Below are 24,026 nucleotides of genomic sequence, written 5' to 3' on the forward strand. Positions count from 1 at the left end.
TATCTAACAATTTCATAAACAAAATGAGCCCCCACTTTGGGGAGGGGCATTACAATGACGAAAAATTTCATTTAATTGTTTTTGGAATTCATTTTTTTATGGGTTCTGCCTACTTGGCAAGTTGTTTTTTTTTGCGATCGCACGGGCCTTTGCTGCTATTTTTATTGAAACGAAAGTTGTAATTATTTATTTTTAATTATTTTTTTTGGAGGGGGGGTCTTTCCAGTGCTCAATATCCGGAGAAGAGTTTATTCTCTTTGTACTCCTTCTGCCGAAATATCTGGTGGAGAGGGTATTACATACAACCTTTTTGGGGCGATGTTTTATTTTTGGGAATTGTTGTGGGGATATCCACGTTGCCCATGATGAAAGTGATTAGTATAGCAGGTGTGTTCCAAACGGAACTTCATGTCAACCCAGCCAACGCCGGGTACCCAGGCTAGTATTTTTTTTACGCAGTGGTCACCCCTTATCAAGGCCCGGAAGCAACTCAGGGATAAGGGTTATTGAAAGTACATTACGTTAGTGTGGAGATTTGATGAAGTGTTTACTTAAGGTGGCGGTTCATTAGGAATTTGTTAACGTTGGACTTGAAGACATCCAAGTTGTAGTTATGTGGGTAGCAGGCAGACGGAACAGAGTTCCACAGGCGTGCAGTTCTAAGAAAGAAGCTTTGTTCATGGAATCCACGTTTTGATTTAGGCACAGATAAAGAGTGGGGGGGGAATTCTTCACAGTGGATTCAGCTAGACGGTATATATATAAGATTTTAAGAATTGATACAGAAAATTTATCGAAATTAAAAAAAAAAAATTTAAAAACCTATGAGTAATGTTTTACAAAATTTTTATTATTCAACAAGGAATACACATAAAACAAAAAAAAAATCTTATTCCATGCAAACAGTTAATAAAACATGTTAAAAACACTTTGAAAAAGAGGTAAAAACATATTTAATCTGAAAAGGAAACACTAGATGAGTGGATAGTCCTTAATCCGCTTCCATAACAAGTGCTCGTCTGAGCTCCAATCCTCGTCAATCTTTCACGAAAAACACCCGTCTAACTGAAACCACTGTCAGAAAAAAGTAAACGTTTTGGTTTCTATTCTCGGTGTTGGTGGACGAGAATTTTTCTTTTTACTTTTTAAATCATTACTATATCATTATTATTGGGTTTATTATGAATCGTTCCTTTATGCGTATTTAGCTGGTTAAAAAAGTTTTTAAGGGGTCAAAAATGAGTCAAAATTAAAAAACATCGTTATAAATTTTGTAAATTCATCTTAGTTTATTTTTAATTTTTAATTTTTTAACAGTTCATACGCATGTCAAGCGAATTTAAATATTTAGAAAAGCAGAACTATTATTAAATGTCCATCTACAGTGATTGCGTTACTAGAAATTACGATTTCGACTTTTCGTTAATGGACACTAAAGACACATTGAAAGTGAGACAGATAACACTCTTCCCTTCTTGGATGTTCTTGTTGAACGTTCAAGAGAGGTCTTTTTTCACTACCATTTACTGGCTTACTGTAAACATAGCAGGGAGACCTGACGTTACCTGGGATTGGATGAGGATCAATCAATGCTTCTTCGCCTATATTTTATTCTCACCGAAATAGGTAAAGTCGTCCATTTTCAATCTTCCCCGCAGTTACATAGTCCTCAATACATTTGAGTCTACATTGCACTGTAGAGAACCTAATGTTGATTTTATACAATTATATATATATATATATATATATATATGTGTGTGTGTGTGTGTGTGTATGTTCCAAAATTTTTCCCGATTCCGATACAATTACCGATTCCTTTCAAAATTTCCGATTCCGATCCGATTCCCGATTCCGATTCTTTAAAAATTTATACATATTTAATTAGAGATTAATTTATATGGGCTACTAACTCTCCATCCTAAATTCTTAAATACTTTTGTTTTTAGTGGGTTCACAGATATCGCTCAAAAGTAGAATTTCAATGTGGGTGGGGGGTATTTTTAAATGTAGATATAATTTCTGTTTCAATTTGAAAATTTTCTAAATGTTTTCTCTTTATCTATTTTATCCAGACTTTGATAAATTCATTGTGATATAATCATGTGTATATTAACGTTTGTGAAACCCCGAGAATGATACCATAAAAAAACAGCTGGTGTCAGACAAAGTGGCTCCAGGAAAATAAAATAAAACTCGCCCAGACGTTTGAATTTTTCTGTGAACTCCCTGGGAAGCGGCCTGTAATCATTTGGCAACTAGGTGCGAAAAAATACACGACCGTTTTAAACTGTTTGATATGGGGATGGACAAGTGACCTCTAAAACATTTGCTTAAAACAATAAAAAATGAAATGAAAGTTGAAATCGATTCCCCTACAAAAATACAAAACAAAATCAATTGCTTTTTTTCGCCATTCCTTGTCATATTTGCAAATGCCGAGTAAGGGAGCGGACAAAAACCTAACCGGACAAAATCCAACACTATTATATTCTACTTTTGATTTAATTAGCAATAATGTTTGATATTATTTTTATTGACAAAATATTTCTTTAAATTTAAACAATTTTTCAATACCTTGCAAATAAACTGCATTCTTCTAAAGGTTATCTAGCGAATTTTATTTTGTTTATTTTACACAGATAAAATATATTTAGATCTTTTAATGTTATCATGATCTATAGAGGTTAGTTTTACTAATAGTTTAAAAGGAATAAATATTTATCAACGGTATCAGCAATGAAAAATTATAAAGTATCGGTTTTGGAATCGGAACAAACAGGCACAAATTTTTCCGATTCCGATACCGATACCCCGAAAACTACCGATTTTTCCGATCCCCAATTCCGATTAATCGGTACAACACTATATATATATATATATATATATATATATATATATATATATGATTAGTTTTTTTTTGAAAAAGAATTCCAGCAGAGTGCTCAATTAAAAGGAAAATCCAAAATGTAAGAGCGTATTTATATTTTGTGTACAGAAAGTTGTTAGTTGAAACAGATCATTGGTACCGTCGGTTTCAAGCCCGATAATAAGGCCCGTTTAAGGTATCCTTATCAAGCTCTCTTCATTTGGATGAAATATTAAGATATTGACTTTTTTACTGTTTGTAACACACAAAAATAATAAAGCAGTTAACAATTTCAAAGAATTTCTACAACAAAATAAATTAAAAAAAAAATCAATGACACAAAATCAAATAAAATTAAACTAAAGTTTTATTTTATTTAAACTCATTTATTCACGGAACCATCTTGTTTAAAATTAAAATTCCATCAAGCTTTGCATTTGTTGAAAACCGACTCCACTGGTTTTCCTTCCTTGCTTACAGTACGCGTGTGGATTGGCATTTTGAACGCCCTGCAACAAAGGGAAAATATCTACAATTATAAATCTGAAACAATGTTTTCATTACAAACGTGTAACTATACGAGATGTTTTCAATAAGTTTCTAGACTTTTTTCGTATGTGAACTTTTATTGATAGTGCATGCATTAAACTCTAGTCCCCTTCGAAGTAATCTCCCCCGGTTGCAACGAAGTTATTGTACCGTTCTAATAACGTCTGCACGGCTCAATGGAAGTCCTCTTGGGTGAGTATGTCAATCACCCTCCTCACAGCCACTTTCATCTCCTCAATTGTCTCATAATGACAGCCTTTAAAGTTTCCTTGAGCTTAGGGAATAACCAAAAGCCACACGGTTCAAGGTCTGGACTATAGGGAGGGTGAGAATCTGAATTGATCAACTCGGCCATCTTCCTGCTGTCATGGCAACGTCTTTCTTTCTTTCTGAACATCCTTCTGAGAAATTTCGCGCAAATCTTCCGCATCTTGAGTTTCCCGCAAATAATTGTGTGTACAGTTCCCACACTGATATCAAACTGTGCACTTATTGTCTCTACACGACGATCCTTATCCATGAAATTCTTTATTTGGTCAATCAACTGTAATCTTCTTTACTCTTCCATCTCCTCTCATCATCCATCGCAGACTCCCTGTCCTCTTTGACTCTCTTATGCCACTCAAAAACTGATGCTCGATTCATAAAAGATGGTCCAAAAGCAGTCTGAAGCATTCTGTACGTTTCTGTGGCATTTTTTTTTTACCAAGTTTAAATAAGAAATTTATTACATAACGTTCTTCGAAAGTGTCTTCATTTCCCACCTATCCTCACCTGAGCTGCCTTCTGTTGTATTGATCCATCCCGCTACTACCGTTTTTTTTTACACCTATCTCCACCCGGGCTTCCTATATAGATAAATAAACGACAAAAGTCTATATTCCAAAGTTCATGAGGGTGACCATCTTATAATTTATTTCTTTTTATTCAGAAGCTGTAACTACCGTATAAATCGAAATTCAAAATGGCGTAATGGAAACATAATATAAGGTATTGGTAGCTTCTCTTACAATTTTCGGATTTTAATCATGTAAAAACTTTATTTCCTTTTGATAGGTTGATTGTTGCTATTTTTCTGATGAGTTAAGGGCAAAATAGATTCATTGATTAATATAATAAGCTGATTGATTTTGCGCTATGAAACATACTTTCAAGTATTGTAAATGTCAACTGAATTAAAGGAATACATTATAAGATTCTCAACATCATGAACTTTGGAATATAGACTTTGGTTATTCATTCAATATATATATATATATATATATATATATATATATATATATATATATGAATATATAAATATAAATATAAATAAATAAAACTGTACCCTGCCACGCGTTGCTCTGGCTAAATTTGGTGTAATGGAAAATTCTAATAAAAAGAGAAAATGCATGTTTCTTATATTCTTAGTACAGCAATCCACTCTAAAAAAAAAAGAAAAATATGAAAAAAATGGTACTCTTGCAGAATTGGATCCTGATCCTCAGGATTGCCGTCAATCATGGCTTGGGCTCGACCAACAATCAGTGGATAAAGCTAACGTTGAAACGCTAATTTTTTTTTTCTGTATACAAAAATGTGAGTTAGTAATTAATATTTGAGTGATGGGGGGGGGTTACTATACACAGATTCGAAAAAGTTGTCCAAAAACAAATGAAAGCAAAGGTAAGGTAAGTTACATTTCTACCTAACTGGATAGTTGTTTAGTGTTTTTATGTAAGGTAAAATGTTTAATCGGCTGGAAAAACAGAAATGGTTGCAAACTGTTGAATACGTTAAGTTTGGGAAATGAAGTTGAAAACTAAAAACTATACAATACAGTGTCAAAAACCCACCGAATACGTTACCATGACATAGGCTGACATAATCGGTGGGTTTGTGACAGTATTTTTTATAGTTTTTTAGTTTTAACTCACTTTCTCAAACTTACCATAATTAACAGTGTCCGCCACCATTTGTATCTTTCAAATACAACGATAAACAGTTTTTCGAGCTGACTAAACGTTACATTAAATGAAAAGGGTTTGTATTAACAGATACAAAGAAGTTGTCAAAAAATGAATATATAACAAATAAATGTTATCAAAGGCAAGAAAAGTAAATGTTCTACCTAACTGGATAAGATTGTAGTGTTTTTATGTAATGTATAATGTTTAATCAGTTCAAAAACATGCAGTGTTTATCGGTATATTTGAAAAATACAAATGGCGGCAGACTGTATCGAACATGTTAAGTTTGGGGAAATTTTGGGAAAATGAGTTTAAACTAAAAAACTATACAAAATACTGTTAGGAACTCACTCAGTATATGTTACTGTGATGTAGGCTGACATATAATCAGTGGTTTTAAATTTTGATCGATACAGGTAACAACTTTTAAGTCCCTTTTAGTGATTACCTGGTTTGAGGATATTATACAACTAAATTGCAAATCTGCCCCAAAAATCCGGTATTTACTTTAAGGCCCGTCTCATGTTCGATTGATTACATGCTCCTGGTTAGGACCCATAGCTGGAGGAAGCTTCACATGCCTCCGAACAGTATCTTAGTCCAAAATACACTGTAGCTTACATTGCTTTGTAGAGAACCTACACTTAATTTTATTTAAATAGGCTGTCATTATGAGAAAATTGAGATGAGAAAAGAGTCCGTGACGAGGGCCATTGACACGCTTTCACAAAAGGATTTCAATTGGGCATCCCAGGAGTTGTTTGAACGGCACAGCAAGTGCATTGCAGTCGTAGAAGTTTACTTCGAAGGAAACTCGGGATTCTTGTGTGTATTGTCGATCAACTACTTTATTTAATCACCTAAATTAATATACGAAAATATAATTTTATGCGTAAATGTTCAGTATTTACTTCAACGGTGCTCAATACATATGTAGAGCTAGGTAGTAAGTTATAAAAATTAAACTACACAGACTATTTCGCGTTTCATTCTCGTACGCCTGACGCAATCTCACGAGAATGAAATGCAGAATATTCTGTGTAGTTTAATTGCCATATATGTTTTTATAACTTACCATATGTATATATATGTATATATATATATATATATATATATACACACATATGTGTGTATATATATATATATATATATATATATATATATAAACTATTAAATCAACTTGTACATGGGCAAAGATAGTATCCATAATTATACCACACGACTACTTACTGCTTGTCCACTATGAAGTTTATTTCATCATCGGATGAAATTGCGGCGTCTATTTTGCTGGGAATACCACGGAAGTATTGATTTACTGGGTATTTATCCCTCTGATCGACGTCCTCATCTTTCGGATAGAATATGTAAAAATGGCCCTCCTGCAAAAATGCAAACAACAATATTTGTAAAATTATTAAACCGCCTACATCTCTACATTTCAATCTTGTTTAGCATTGTCGAGTATATATTGCTTACGTGTCGATATATTTCATCGTCTATAACAATTATAACAAACAGGGACAAATAACAGTCTCTTAGGGTTCACATCGGTCAATAAAGAAACATACCAGGACTGGTCCTGCCTTGATAGAGTTCACAGTAGACTTCGTAACCTCGTAGGAGATGTCCTTTTCTCTTCCTTGCAACCTCTATCTCACAGAAGAGATGTTGCGAGTTTGTCTCTGTTGTATCGTTATTGTCATGGAAAGTGTTCCACTGAGCTTCAATCTATGGTCCCCCCTCGCCAAACTTTCACAAGAAACACTCGTCTAGCTGTAAACACTATCAATAATTCCCCCCACTCTTTATCTGTGCCTAAACCTAAACGTAGATTCCATGAACAAAGCTTCTTTCTTAGAACTGCACGCCTGTGGAATTGTCTTCCGTTTTCCTGCTTTCCGGCTGACTACAATATGGTTGTCTTCAAGTCTAACGTAAATAAGTTCTTGATGAGCCGTTCCATATAAGTTATCAAATTTACCAAATTGTCATTACTAATGATTAGTATATTGTCCAATTTCTACTGTACACTCTTTAACCCTTATCCTTGAGTGGCCTCTTGGCCTTGATAATGTGGTGATGCCTGTGTAAAAAATACCTTATCCATCTGGGTTCATGTTCATTTGACGGATCCTCGGAAAATAAAGTTTTGTTGCTATTTTCAGCAGCTTTATTTTTGATGTTTCCCTCATTGGAAAGCTGTAACACTGCCCATTAGATTTTTACTATCGATGTTTTCCTCTACTCGGAGCCATTATGGTCTGAGGACCGTAATGGCTCCTTCTGCCTACCAACTAGGTCTGCTCTCTCTGACTCCCAATTCTTGACAAACTCATACGTGTATTTTTAAGTAATCTGATGACATCATTTTGTTTATGTTCGAACAAGTTAACATTTTTCTTTGTGCTAGTTATGAAACAGACAATTTTTGTGCAAGGGCTGGTTTTTAATAAAGACGCTGAAACCAGGCGTCGTGTTTTAAATAAACTTGAAAACGAGCCGAATGAAAAACTACAAAGCTTAGCCGAAGACTGTGAACGGCTTATTGAGTTGAAGCAGGACAGTCGTGACATAGAGGAAAACGGAGTATCGCACATTAAAATGATCCATCAGACGAAAAAATTAACTTAAAAAAATAACCAGAGGAAAAAAACAGGGAAAAGATCCACCTGGACAGTGTTGGAGGTTTGAAGATAAACATTGGTAAAATGAGTGTCCCTACAAATTTAAACAGTGTGACATATGCTACCAGAAATGACATGAGGCATCACATTGTAGGAAAAAATCTCTTAGAAAAAAGACATCCATTAAACTCACAAAATTGAATCTGAAGAACGAAATATCCAGAAATATGTTAAAATGTTTAAAAAGAAAGTAAGACTACAGCTTGATGGTAGGTCTGACATTTCCATTATTAATGTACGTACATGGAAGAAGCTTGGGAGACCTGATATGATTAGATCACATAAAACGGCGAGAAGCGTCAGTGGTGAAATATCATTTTCAAAGGAGAATTATTGACGAATATTTCTTTTCAGAATAAGATTAATGTACATACATGAAAGAAGTTTTTAACATAATAATTTTCCCTTTTAGCAATGGTTTCAACCATTTGTTTGATTAAAAATTCGATAATATGCGTAAACGCTTACTTTCTTAAGTGGTTTTGATCAGGACTGTATATATATATATATATATATATATATATATATATATATATATATATATGTATGTATATATATATGTATATATATATATATATATACTTTCTTAATCGATGTTTTCTCTTGACAATATATCGGTTGAAAGACGTCTCGAGGTTTATTTTAGTTTTTTTTATAATCACTATTTATAAATATATAAATTTACTCTTAAATCGTTTTTATTAACGCTTTCCCCTTTATTAATTATTTATTTCCCAGCTCGGTATGTCTCCGGATATCTTGTTCAAAGCTATTATTAATATATATATCTGTGTGTGTGTGTGTGTGTGTGTGTGTGTGTGCGTGCGTGCTTTTGTGTGTAACATTGTACAAACCTTGTAAAGAAAAATGCGTTCACCGCCATCATAATACTGAATTGCACATTCGGGGCTGTGGCTCTTTTCGTTCGAGGTAGCTTTTGGAGAAGTTTCAGACAAAGTGAATTGCCCTGCGGAATTTACCGTATACGCCCATACTTTTTCATCTGAATAATAATTATAAGAAGAATAATAATAAGAAGAACAAAAACAAGAAGAAGAAGAAGAAGAAAAGCAAATAAGTAAAACAACTGAAATATTAAGCAAAACCCTTTGAATGCGCAGACTATTACACATGGACAACATATGAACGTATGATCAATAAAACTTTTCTCTCATGCATGGAGAATTGTTATCATATTTGGGCTTGTGCATCTACTACTAGTCTCTCGCTCATGGACAGAATTCAAAAGAGAGTCGCCAACCTTATAGGTCCCGAACTGTTAGCTGGCTTCAGCTTTTGTCCCATCGACGAAATCTTGCATCCCTCTGCCTGTTTCACAAGTATTTTAATGGTGGATGCTCCGACGAATTACAAATTCTTGTAGCACCTCGTCGTAAATATCACCTAACAGACCCGGCAACAGCAAAATCCCACCCCTACACAGTAGAGATCCCCAGATGCCAGAAAATATTCTACTCTAATAGTTTCTTCTCCAAAAATGCAAGACTTTGGAATTTCCGTCCGGGTCCCTGTTTCCCTGACTGTACTATGCTGAAGTTCAATTGTAATGTAAACAGAGATCTTGCTGCTCAACTCCCTACATAGCATCCTTGCAATTTACGCCCCAGATAGTAGACCCCTACATCAAAGTGGCATTTGTTTTGTGTGAAAATGAAAAAAAAAGTATCAATAAATGTTTAGCTATATTTTCGTACCTCCATTTATAATTCAAACTCATTTCAATACGTACAAGCAATAAATATCAGACCACATTTTGATATACTATGTACTTTTTGATTTTAATTATAAACGTTACAAAACTTTCAGTGCGAACCGTATTTCGTATTTTATAAGATTCACACCTGGAAGATGTGATACTAATTAGAAATACATTTACCTTTAAATAAATAAGCTTTGCTGGTTTTCTTTGAATATACAGCGGCTTGTACCAAATCCGGACCACCGGGGAAAAGAGTTTGGACAGGCGTCTTTTTTCCATTTTGTCCGTCAATAACTTCTCCTTGGTCAACAAACACAAAATCTACTTCTTTTACTGAAAACAGAAAAATAATTAAAATCTTTTAAAATTAAGTACTTATGCAGAATAGATACCGTGCTGAAATAATAACGTTATTATTTAGAACCTCAATCTTAACATGGAGAGAGAAGGGTGTTTTGTAAGTATTCTGTACTTTAACCTTACAATTTCATAAAAAAAGATACAGTAAAACGTGGATTTTACTTGAAAATACTATTTTAAAAAATAGAACGATACTTTCTCTGCACTAACTCATAGGGGATTCTATTTGGGATCAGATTTGCAGGAATACTTTATAGGGAGTTGGGCACATTACACTTGAACTTTTGCATGTCAGTACAGTCACGGAAGTATGGGCCCGGGAGGTAATTCTAAAGTCTAGGAGTTTGAGGAAAGAAGCTGTTTGAGTAGAAAGCTTTGAAGCATCTCGAATTATTTACGTCATCAACAGTGAAAAGATGGTATTTTACTACTTCTCGGGCCATTAATGTCGTGGGAGCTCTACTATGTTGAGTTCGTCCGAGCCTTTTTTATTTTTTATTGAAGCACTTGTAAAACAGGCACGGGAATGCCACATTTCGGCGATGGGACAGTGATTGGAGTTAGGCCGACAGTGTGGAACCTATTAGATTGACGACTCTTTTCTGAACTTTATCTAAGAGCGACAGGCTACTGGTAGATGCACCAGCACAGATGTGACAACAATACTCCATGCATATGCGAATAGTTGCTTTGTAAAGATACAGGGTACTTTCAGGTGTGAGTAATCTCTTAGCACGGTAGAGAGAGTCCATGTGTAAATTCATATTGTTTGTGAATGTTAAGCCTAACAGCTTGAAGGAAGCACTTTAATTCTTTTGACGAGTGTAACTTTTCAGTAAACATATATATACTTAGTGCGAACTCAATTAACCCAAATTACCATGCGGGAGCGCAGGAATACTTGGTTTAGAACCTATCCTATTGGAGCGGCTGTTTTATTATATTAGTATAGTCGTAGTGGGCAATGAAAGGGGCCCTGCACATATCTCCGATGAGCATTCCCAAGGCCACAATCATGTGGATGAAGAGTTGGCAGATGGTCTACATTTTGCCTGTTTGGTACTTATGTACATCCAATTTATCCAGCACTACTCGCCCTCAAACTGAAACCATTAACTAAAATGACAGCTTAAACAAAAACTACAATCAAACGAGGCACAAATCCAAATAAAACTAAATCGCCTTTTTCCTTGATGTTCGCAGTCAGAAATATCCGTGGATTTATAACTAATTTAGATAATGTAGAAAATTATTTCTTAGCAAAGTCCCCGGATATCTTAGTTCTAAAAAAAATTAACTTACACTCGCCCGTCTAACCACTCTAAGATGCTTGATTATCTCCCACTCTGCCGTAAGGAATCAGGCAGAATTGCACGGACTTGGAGTCTATATTCGAAACACACTCTCCTTGATGAGAGAATCCAAACTAAAATCAAACAACCTGGCCTCAATGTGCCTTAGACTAAACTTGTAACAATAGCTACTTATATTTTCTTTACCCTTTATCTCGACCCAGGACTGTACCCTAAACAATTAAGTCTCCGACAGCATAGATGCAACACTTTTTTTTAGACATTGGTGCCCAAGTACCTGCATTTGGTGAGTTTAATATCATAGTAATTGGATTAGTTTCTCACACATAGCTTTTCCATATCCCATTCTAAGACAGTCACGTTCCCGACTCGTCTCCCAGATCGACAGGATCAGTAAGTCTCACTTATAGATTTATTTCTGACGACAGTTGCCGGGAATTATGTAACAAATGCTCATAGTCCACTCGAGAATTCCGTTCACATTGTGAGAATCACGCTAAACTTTCGAATCGGAGCTTAAGAGTTATACAAAAAATATGTAACACTTACTTCTCATGGCCGCATCGATGGTTTTGTATGACTGCTGGCAAAAACCAACTTCATCCCCACCTTTAGCATCATCGTCCGGAAGTACCTTATCATCTGTAACTCCACCATTATCTGGTAATGCATCATCTTTACCCCCATCAGCATCGGGGTTAACTGCATCATCATCATCTGTAACCCCACCATTATCTGGTAATGCATCATCTTTACCCCCATCATCATCGGGGTTTACTGCATCATCATCATCTGTAACCCCACCATTATCTGGTAATGCATCATCTTTACCCCCATCATCATCAGGGTTAACTGCATCATCGTCATCTGTAACTCCACCATTATCTGGTAATGCATCATCTTTACCCCCATCATCATCAGGGTTAACTGCATCATCATCATCTGTAACTCCACCATTATCTGGTAATGCATCATCTTTACCCCCATCATCATCAGGTTTAACTGCATCATCATCATATGTAACTCCACCATTATCTGGTAATGCATCATCATAATGTGTAACGGCATCATCATCTTTAGTTTCATCATCATTTTGAAATGCCCAATCCTCTGTAACTCCATAATCACCATCATCATATTCATATCCATAATCATCTGCAAGAAAATAAAACCCTTTAAAATAAAAATCACGATCGACAAAACAAAACATATAAAAACAAGGAAATCAAGCCACACTACAAAACCCCATTCTCATGAGTGAATTTCAAAATATTATATGGAAATAAACGCGGTCTATTCTTCAATATGTTATAGATAGATATATTATCAGTAAAATCGATATTCGCTTCTAACTAGCATATGATTTTTCACTAGTGGGATCTGTGGAAGTTCCACAGAGGACACTTTCATATGTAATATATTGATGTTAGCATTCTGTAGATGTTCAGTGTTAATGGAGACTCTCTGATATTATTTTAGCTTTTTTGTTAAAACTGTAATCTGAGCTAGCACGAAGGTCCGGCAAGTACGCTTAAATATGATATTTTAAATATTGCAGTTTTTCTATCTATTATTATAGAGTTAATGTTCTATCGATTTTCATATTTTATAAAATTTCGATTTCAAAAATAAAAAATACATATATTCATAGCATTTGGGTGCATTAGCTTGAATCGAAACCGAAATAAAAACTTATGATATATATATATATATATATATATATATATATATATATATATATGTAACTTAAGCTCCTTCAGCCATAATCGAAACCGAAACTAAAGCTTATGAAGAATTCTTGATAAAATTATTAATAAAAAAATTACTGGAGTGCTATCAGTCATAATCGAAACTGAAACCAAAACTTATGAAGAATTCTTGGTAAAATTATTCATGACAAGAAATGGAAGTATATAACAATTAAACGACCCGGATGTAAGCGTGACACAGAAAGTAGCACAAACGCTGTCGTATTAATGTATATATATTATGTCTTCTTCAACTATATTTTTACAAAGCAAAATATAGTTCTATTTTGTTCTTTTTTAATAAAAAAATTGTACTATAGAATTAATCAATGGAAACGAATAAGGATCCCAGGGTACTTTTACACAGGTATACATTAGTCAATGTAATTAGAAGTACAAGCCATGTTTAGTTTCAGAACAGTTTCCGATGGTTCGTTGTCCTGAGATGTGACTGGTTTGCAGTAGACAGAACAGTTCCGATGGTTCGTTGTTCCACACTAATCCTTAGAGGTAACTGGTTTGCAGTAGACAGAACAGTTCCGATGGTTCGTTGTTCCACACTAATCCTTAGAGGTAACTGGTTTGCAGTAGACAGAACAGTTTCCGATGGTTCGTTCTTCCACACTAATCCTGAGAGGTGACTGGTTTTAACTAGACAGTTCCACAGAGAAAAAGATTCTTACCGTGTCGAGACGAAAAAAAAATATGCGAAATTGCTACAGAAAAGGTTTAATATTTATGGAGCAATTCTGATTTCTATTTGGTTGGTAGCAGAACGTGAATTAATTCGATTCGTCAGTTCCTAGCAGCATCGTCTATAAATAGAATCGCCCGACTGTGTAGGATCATACCCCATTATGCATCAAAAATATTGTAACATCCCCCCTATTCTTATAATGGGGAGGTCCCTTGTGTTCGTTCTGCTCAAAAATCAATATATATTTTTATATTCAATTATACATAACAAAAATTAGAAATCATTTGGATCTTAAAATTTTAGCATGTAAAAAGACGCCGTTCAGATGTCAAAACAGATATATCTGTGTACAAAAAAGAGAAATAAAATATATGGAAGGTATTTTTACCTTAAAAAGGGGTGGGTATGTAAAAAAGAAGCCATTTCTTAAATTTAATTATGCAGTTTTGTAAAAAAGAGAAAGAAAAAACGCATACATGTATACATATAAACAAGTATGCATGAAAATAAACATACGTTTAAAGAAAGTTTTTTTGTTTTGTTTTTTTTTGTTTTGTTTTTTGTTGATTAAAACAATGCACAAAATAAGACATTTTTGAAAAATAAGAAAGAAAACTGATGTGCACCAAAAAAATAAAAGTCAATTTTAATTTATGTCTGCCTTAAAATAAGCATGCAAAAAGTATTTGTCGAAAAGGAAAATTACAAAGAAGAGGTTTTTAACAAGTTACTTTTTTCTTTTTTTTTAAATTTATTTTAGTAAAAGTATTAGTTACGCATTAGTAGATTAAAGTGTTAATACAAACAAAATGGATGCAGCTTAACGTCTTTACCCAGGACTACTTTTTTTTAATATATAGAAATTTATATACATACAGGCCCGTGGAAAAAATTATTCAATCGAATCTCCCAACGAGTTTCGAAGAAAAACGCTTTAACTTTATTCTAATTGCGGGTTTCGTGAATACATCAGCGATATTTTTTATGATATGTAATTCAAAATAATGGATTCCTTTTTCACCTCGGTTTTTACGAAATGGCATTGTATATCTATATGCTTAATTAAATCTTTGGTTGATTATCGAGTTCTGTGCTAAGACTATACTGTCTTGATTATCACAATTAATTACTACGAGGCTTTTAGTTAATTCTAGCTCTAAAATAGTATTTAGGATATTTTTAGGGTAAAGTGCTTCCTGGGTCGTGTGTGTGATCGCGATAAATTCTGCTTCATACGTAGAGAGAGATCCAATCTGTTGCTTTTTAGATTTCCATGAAATAATAGGCCCATTTTCTGAGAGTCTGAAACAATATCCAGATATACTTTTTCGATATTAGTCGTTTCCCCAATCTGAATCCGAAAATCCTTCTAATATTGGGGGATTTTTTTTTTATTTTCTAAATACTAACTTCTGTTCTTTAGTTCCTTTTAAATAACGAAGGACTGGTTTAGCTCTGTTTAAATCCTTCATTGTCGGTTGTGATAATTTTTGTGATAGTTTTGTTACTGTATAGCATATATCGGGTCTGGTCACAGTCATTAAATATATAAGACTACCTATAATTTCCCGGTATAATTTATCATTTATTATTTCAGATTCTGTATGTATATTTTATTAATATCATTTTCGACCGGTGTAGAGCGTTTCTTGTAATCTCCCATTCCAAATTTTAATAGTATTTTGTCGATGTATCTCGGTTGATTCATCGTGACAAGTCCTGTGCTTTGAGTAAATTCTATCCCCCAAAACCAGGATATTTTGCCGAGATCGGTCATTTTGAATCTTTTACTTAATTTGTTCTTAACATCGGTTAACATTATGTCACAATTTGATGCGATTAAAATATCATCGACCCACAAAACCAAAATCAGTAGTTTATCGTCTTTGTGTTGGGTATATAAACAGGGGTCTGCAGCGCATTGTCTAAATTGTTGTTTAATAATATAATCATGAAATACTGTGTTCCAACACCGAGAACTCTGCTTTAGACCATATAATGACTTGTTAAGTTGCCACACGCTATTTTTATTTTTCATTATAAATCCCTCTGGAGGGGTAATATAAATTTCACAGTCTATTGGCTCATTCAAATAAACATTTTTTTACGTCCATTTGATGGATGTTTAGGTCATATTGTGATGCGACCTGCAGTAAAACTCTGATTGTCGTTAGGTTTGTGGTCGGTGAAAACGTAGAAAAATATTCTATACCGTAAATCTGAGAGTACCCTTTAGCAACAAATCTAGCTTTGTACTGTTCTACGCCTGATGCTGTAGTCTTTTTTGTAAAGACCCATCTTGTAGAAATAACATGTTTATCTTTTGGGAGAGGCACTACCGTATAGGTATCATTTTCGGTTAAAGCATCTATTTCTTTTTTCATGGAAATTTTCCATTCATCACAATGTTCTGAATTAATTGCTTCGTTAAAGCTTTTTGGCGCATTTTACATAGAATAGCAATAGTCGTTTTGATAATCTTTTATATTGTCGACCACAAAAAAATCGGGTCGCCTTCTATTTCTTTTGGGATATCTTTCGACTTTATCATCACCATCATCACATCATCATCATCATTATGGATACTCTTGTATCCGTGAATTATTTTGCTTTCATTTGTTTTAATAATTTGAGGAAATATAATTTCATCTTCTTCATATGACGGGGTATTGTCTTTAAAATTAAACGTGTCTGTGAATTTTACACATCGGGTTCTTTTTATTTTATTTTTCTCTGGAAAAAAATATTAAATTGGCTGGACTGTTTTTATCGTATTCAAGAAATATACCTCTGTCGGCTTTCATATTCAATTTACTCTTTTGATCTATATATGCGAAGCAAGCTGAACCAAATATATGCATTCTGCTTAAATTTTTTTTTACCACAGACAGATTCATATGGATTTTTAGATAGTGTTTTGTTAAAGCACTTGTTGCGTATATAGGCTGCCGCCATAAGTGCATTTGAATCAAAACTCCTCAAAACCTCTGGATATAGTTCTATTTGTGCCACATTTTGCTGAGGCGGGCAGCAATTTAAATAACCACCCACTTATGCATAAAAAATATTGTAACAATAGTGTAGCGGGAATTTTGTAACTTGGATTACTTGGGGGGATGGTTCATCAAGAACTTGAAGACAATCAGGTTGTAGTCAGCTGGAAAGCAGGCAATCGGAAGAGCGTTCCACATGCGTGCAGTTCTAAGAGAGAAGCTTTGTTCATGGAATCTCCATTTAGGTTCAAACACACAGATAAAGAGTGTGGGAAATTATTGATAGTGGTTTTGGTAAGACGAGTGTTTTTCGTGAAAGTTTGGCAAGGGGAGACCATAGATTGACGCTCTGGTGAGCATTTGCCATGAAAATAACGATAAAGCAGAGACAGGATCGGAACGTCTTATTACAAGAAATGGATGTAAGAGTGACATAGAAAATAACAAACACACTGTCCTATTAATATATATATATATATATATTATGTCTCCTTCCACACTATTTTTACAAATATAGTTCTATTTTGTTTTTTTTAATAAAAAACATCGTACTATAGAATTAATCATTGGAAACGAATATGGACCCCGGTGTATTTTGCGTCGTACCTGAACTCTAATTCCTATTAATATTTTTAACATCTATAATTTTCAAGTCAGAAATAAAGATCAAATCGCTAAAGAACATCTAAGAGTGTTATGAGAAAATAATTTATATATTTATACTGCGATATTTGATTCTAACTAGCATACTTTTTGTATTCCTCCATTATATTTTTAACTGTCATCAGATAAATCGATATTTCATTCGTAATAGCCTTATTTGTATAATTTCATTACACTTTAAACAAGCGAAAATTTTGTTCTATTCTGTTCTTTTTATATTAAGAATTTTAGGCTATGAAACCTTTTAAATAGATACATAATATTATCTGAAAGTACATTGTCAGTTAAAGCCATTGTAACAGATAAACTATCCTATGAATTTAAGAGAGAATACAATAGAAATTATAACATGTAAATTATACTATAAATATAAGAAAGAATAGAATTGCAATTATAACATATAAACTATCTTATACATTTAAGAAATCATACAACAGAAATTATAACATAAACTATCCTATGAATTAAAGGGAGAATAAAGTAGCAATTATAACATATAAACTATTCTATGAATTTAAGAGAGAATACAATAGCAATTATAACATAAAATATCCTATGAATTAAAGGGAGAATGCAATAGCAATTATAACATATGTACTATCCTATGAATTTAAGAGATAATACAATAGCAATTATAACAAACTATTCTATGAATTTAAAAAAGAATACAATAGCACTTATGACATATAAACTATCCTATAAATTTAAGAGATTATACAATAGCAATTATAACATAAAATATCCTATCACTTAAGACAGAATACAATAGAAATAACATAAACTATGAATTAAAGAAAGTATATAATAAGTATCTATTAAAAAGCTTGCCCTATGTCTGAATACTCTATGTAAAATTTAAAAAGTTTAGACCAAGAATTGGCTGAGTAATTTGGTAGAGACTGCAGAGGTCAATTTTTTAAAACTTTGACTCGAATTAAAAATATTGATTTATGTTTAAGTAACCTACATCTAAAATTCAAAATGTTTAGACAAGTCAGCTTGTATTGAAATGAAAATTTCCAATCCAAACAAAAGGGGATGTAGGTATAGGTAGATGAGAATCCTACAGACAAAGACATGTCAACGTGTATTCTAATGAAAATTTCTAAGTCCATACAATAGAGCACGTAGGTATAGGTAGATGAGAATCCTATAGACCAAGACAAGTCAACGTGTATTCATTTGAAAATTTCTAAGTCCAAACAAGAGGGGATGTAGGTATAGGTAGATAAAAACCTTATAGGCTCAGACATGTCAGCATGCATTCAAGTGAAAATTTCTCTCTAATAAAGAGGGGGTGTAGGTATCAGTAGATGAGAAGCTACTTCACCAAGACATGTCAGCGTGTATTCAATTGAAAATTTCTAACTCCAAACCATAGAGAACGTAGGTATAGGTAGATGAGAATCCAACAGACCAACACAAGTCAACGTGTATTCAAACACAAATTTCTAAGTCCAAACAAGAGGGGATGTAGGTATCGTGAGATGAGAAGCTACTAGACAAAGACGAGTCAGCTTGTATTCAAATGAAATTTTCTAATCCAAACAAAAGGGTATGTAAATATAGGTAGATGAGAAGCTACTAGACCAAAACATGTCAGCGTGTATTCAATTGAAAATTTCTAACTCCAAAAGAGGGGATGTTGGTACCGGTAGAAAAGAAGCTAATAGGCCATGACGTGTCAGCATGTATCCAACTGAAAATTTCTAAATCTAAACAAGAGGGGATGTAGGTACCGGTAGATAAGAAGCTTATTGGCCAAGACACGTCAACGTGTATTCGATTGAAAATTTCTTAGTCCAAACAAGAGAGGATGAAGGTCCCGGTAGATGGGAAGCTTATAGACCAAGACACGTCAACGTGTATTAAAATTTCTATGCTCAAACAAGAGAGTATATAGGTAGCGGTAAATAAGAAGCTAGTAGACCGAGACATGTCAACATGTATTCAATTGACAATTTCTAAGTCCAAACAAGAGAGGGTGTAGGTATAGGTAGATGAGAAGCTAATAAACCAACAGTCAACACATGTCAGCGTGTATTCAAGTGAAAATTTCTAACTCCAAACTATAGAGAACGTAGGTATATGTAGATGAGAATCCAATAGACCAGGACGAGTCAACGTGTATTCAAACACAAATTTCTAAGTCCAAACAAGAGGGGATGTAGGTATCGGGAGATGAGAAGCTACTAGACCAAGACTCGGCTTGTATTCAAATGAAACTTTCTAATCCAAACAAAAGGGGATGTATGTATTGATAGATGAGAATCCTATAGACAAAGACATGTCAGAAATTTCCATTGGAATACACGCTAAGTCCAAACAATAGAGTACGTAGGGATAGGAAGATAAAAATCCTATAGACCAAGACAAGTAAACGTGTATTCATTTGAAAATTTCTAAATCAAAACAAGAGGGGATGTAGGTATACGTAGATGAGAAGCTAATAGACAAACACAGGTCAGCGTGTATTGAAATACAACTTTCTAAGTCCAAACAACAGGGAATGTAGGTATCGGGAGATGTGAAGCTCCTAGACCAAGACAAGTCAGCTTGTATTGAAATGAAAATTTCCAATCCAAACAAAAGGGGATGTAGGTATAGGTAGATGAGAATCCTACGGACAAAGACATGTAAGCGTGTATTCAAATGAAAATTTCTAAGTCGATACAATAGAGGACGTAGATATAGGAAGATAAGAAACTAATAGGCCAAGACAAGTCAAAGTGTATTCAATTGAAAATTTCTAAGTCCAAATAATAGGGGATGTAGGTAGGGTAGATAAGAGGCTGATAGACCAAGACATATCAGCGTGTATTCAATTGAATATTTCTAAGTCCTAACAAGAGGGGATGTAGTTATAGGTAGATAACAAGCTTATAGGTCAAGACAAGTAAACGTGTATTTAAATGAAACTTTCTAAATCAAAACAAGAAGGGATGTAGATATAGGTAGATGAGAAGCCAATAGACCAAGATAAGTCAACGTGTATTCAATTGAATATTTCTAACTCCAAATAAGAGCAGATGTAGCTACCGGTAGATAAGAAGCTGATAGGCCAAGACAAGTCAAAGTGTATTCAATTGAATATTTCTAAGTCCAAACATAGAGGATGTACGTATAGGCTGATGAAAACCTATAGACCAAGACAAGTCAACGTGTGTTCAATTGAAAATTTCTAAGTCAAAACAAGACGGGATGTAGGTATTGGTAGATAAGAAGCTAATAGGCCAAGATATATCAGCGTGTATTCAATTGAATATTTCTAAGTCCTAACAAGAGGGGATGTAGTTATAGGTAGATAACAAGCTTATAGGCCAAGGCAAGTCAACGTGTATTCAATTGAAAATTTCTAAGTCAAAACAAGACGGGATGTAGGTACCGGTAGATAAGAAGCTACTAGACTAAGACATGTCAGCGTGTATTCAAATGAAAATTTCTTAGTCCAAACAAGAGGGGATGTAGGTATAGGAAGATGAGAATCCTATAGACCAAGACAAGTCAACGTGTATTCAAATGAACATCTCTAAGGCCAAACAAAGGGGAATGTAGGTATAGGTAGATGAGAATCTAATAGGCCAAGACAAGTAAACGTGTATTCAATTGAATATTTCTATGTCCAAACAAGAGAGGATGTAGGTATAGGTAGATAAGAAGCTAATAGGCCAAGACAATTCAACGTGTATTCAAATGAAAATTTCTAAGTCAAAACAAGAGGGGATGTAGGTATTGGCAGATAAGAAGCTACTAGACAAAGACATGTCAGCGTGTATTAAAATGAAAATTTCCAAGTCCAAACAGTAGAGGGTGTAGGTATCGACAGATGAGCATCCTATAGACAAAGACAAGTGAACATGTATTCAATTGAAAATTTCCAAGTTCAAACAAGAGGGGATGTAGGTACCGGTAGATGAGAAGCTAATAGGCCATGACGTGTCAGTGTGTATTTAGGTGAAAATTTCTAAGTCCAAACAAGAGGAGACGTAGGTATGGGTAGATGAGAAGCTAATAGGCCAAGACATGTCAGCATGTATTCAATTGAAAATTTCTAAGTTCAAAACAGTGTAAGAAAGTATCTGGAATGCCCGATCGAGCCTGCTGCCACCTTGGGTACATGTAGACGTTGCAAAATGCTTTCTAATCTGCTAGGCCCATCGAGACTTAGTTTTTTTCTTTCTCTGGACCGTGTAGGTTGGCGTCTGGAAGTGCCCGATCTGCGCCTACTCTTACCTTGACATATCAACGTGTATTCAAGTTGACACTACTAAGTTCAAAACGGGCGTTAGGTACCGGTAAATGTGAAGATTATCAATCTAGACATGTTGAAATTTATGTTCACACATAGGGGATGGCGAGAGGGGGAATAGGGATAAAGAATAAAAAGAGAGAGATAGACAGATCTAGATAAATACAGAGGTATAAACTGAGACAGGGAACACAAGCATTGTTTTTACTGGTTAATTTTACACCAGAATACACTTTTAGATTTTATGTAGATTTTTTTCTGTAGGGAACAAGCAAATAGCACACATAATATCTAGACATAAATATATACATAAAACAATTAGTTATGAGATATATCTGAACTACTCCAAAAAGACAATAATAATGAATATCATCACTCACCTTTGAAAATTATCCAGGCTGTATGCCTACTTACATTCCATCAAACACCAGAAAATCATGATCCATTGTTTGGTTGACTTTTTATTTTGTTTAATTTTTTTTTTTCTTTTCATACACATTTGTAATTGTGTCTTGCTTTAATCAAGTATTTTTTTTAGTTAACCTGTGGTGTTGGGAGAGGGGTTAACATGAATCAATCGGAGAGAGGTTAACATGAATCAATTTTGCTTAAACATTTTTTTTAATATATATGTATATATTAGTTTACGGAGTCATTGCAGTACCAAGTCTGACACTGTAATTGCTTGAAAAGTATTGCATTGGGAAGGGTTCTTTTATTTATTTTTTTTTTTTCTTGAGGTGTGCGGGAATTTCAGTAGGGGAAGTTTCTGCTGATTTCAGGTTCCAAGACAGTAAAGTTGTATTTTATTGTTTGTGCATCAATTTCTTACAGATTTTTTTGTGTTATGAAGTGAAAATGAATGACTTGCAAAGACATTTACATGTTTGCATTCTTTTTTATTTTTTAATTCTTCACTTTTTTTTTGTTTTAATGTCCCAAGAGTGAACGAAGACGGATAAGTCTTATTCAGCAGAGTGGAAAAAAAAACAGGGTACTTTTGGCTGTCCTCAATAGATCTGTCCAGAGTAAAATGTGTCCAAGTTATTGCCCTAATAAAGTGAGAACCATACCCCAAAACTAATGCAGAACTCTACTTATGTATTGCACAGCTACAAGAGCTAACTTGTCTAGGATAAGTGCCATATAAATTTGCAAAACTCACTATATAGCTCTACTTATTAACCGATATGAACTTAAATTGCCGAACATGTCTCAAAAATTTTCTACAGAGCTCTACTTAGAAATGAGCACTCTCAAAGAATTTGTCCAACATAATTTTGAAATATGTTTTTTTTAAGTTACCATAGAGCTCCCAAATAGGAAACTTGTTTCAAATTCTTGTCATATGTATATGTATATATTTTTAAAAAACTACAGTATATCTATCCTTATGTATTGACATTTATGTTTTCAAAACATACTGCAGAGCTCTTCATGTTTTCTGAATTTTATGCCTTCATCTATTAATGTATTGAGCACTCTCAAAGTATATTCGTGTAGCTGAATTGCCATACATGTTTTCTGAAAGTCTATATTTAGCTCGACTAATGTATTGAACACTGTCAAAATAAATTTATGCAGTTGAAATGCCATGTCTGTTTCTCAAATGTTTTATTTAGCTCTACTAATATATTGAGCACCCTGGAAGTAGATTTGTCTAAAATAATTGCCAAAATGTTTCCAAATCTTACTACAAAGCTCTATAAATTCATTGAGCACTCTCAAAGTAAATTCGTCTTGCATAATTAAACAATGCAATTTTAAAATTTACTACACAGCTATACTAAACTATGGAGCACATGCAAGCATCATTGGCATATATGTTTTAAACTTACAAAAGAGCTTTACTCGAAGTAAATTTGTCTAGAATAAATGAGAAAAATTCTTTCAAATCTTTCCACAGGAGTCTACCACAGTATTAAGCACTCTGGTAATTACTTTTCTAGCATACTCGCAATACACAATTTTAAAACTCACTACAGAGCTGTACTTATCTATTTTGCAGTCTCAAAGAATTTTGGATCGCATAACAGAAATTTATATTTTTCACATAACTTCAAAGCTTAACTCATACATTGAGCACTCTTAAAGGAAATTTCTCTGCTATAAATGACAAATGTTTTCAAAACTAAATACAGAGTTTGGAAAAAAGAGCTGATATTATTACAGGTTACTTTTCTTCAAATAGATATAAACGAGCGTTATACAAGAGTGCTCAATAAGACATAGAGC

The 24,026-nt window shown here is 33.9% G+C and overlaps 1 protein-coding gene across 1 annotated transcript; it reads right to left on the reverse strand.

Annotated features, from left to right (window-relative positions):
* Positions 1-3,257: 3,257 nt before the first annotated feature.
* On the reverse strand, positions 3,258-12,666 carry LOC145274881 (uncharacterized). The gene is made up of 5 exons (XM_080127494.1): positions 11,991-12,666; positions 9,946-10,101; positions 8,903-9,051; positions 6,595-6,743; positions 3,258-3,375 (listed from the first exon to the last, which is right to left on the reverse strand). The coding sequence occupies exons 1-5, from the start codon at positions 12,649-12,651 to the stop codon at positions 3,291-3,293; spliced, it is 1,200 nt and encodes a 399-aa protein (XP_079983620.1). The 5' UTR covers positions 12,652-12,666; the 3' UTR covers positions 3,258-3,290.
* Positions 12,667-24,026: the final 11,360 nt, after the last annotated feature.

This window comes from Euprymna scolopes, unplaced genomic scaffold, assembly GCF_053919585.1.
Source record: "Euprymna scolopes isolate OS-2025 unplaced genomic scaffold, ASM5391958v1 sca5, whole genome shotgun sequence".
Classification (NCBI taxonomy): domain Eukaryota; kingdom Metazoa; phylum Mollusca; class Cephalopoda; order Sepiida; family Sepiolidae; genus Euprymna; species Euprymna scolopes.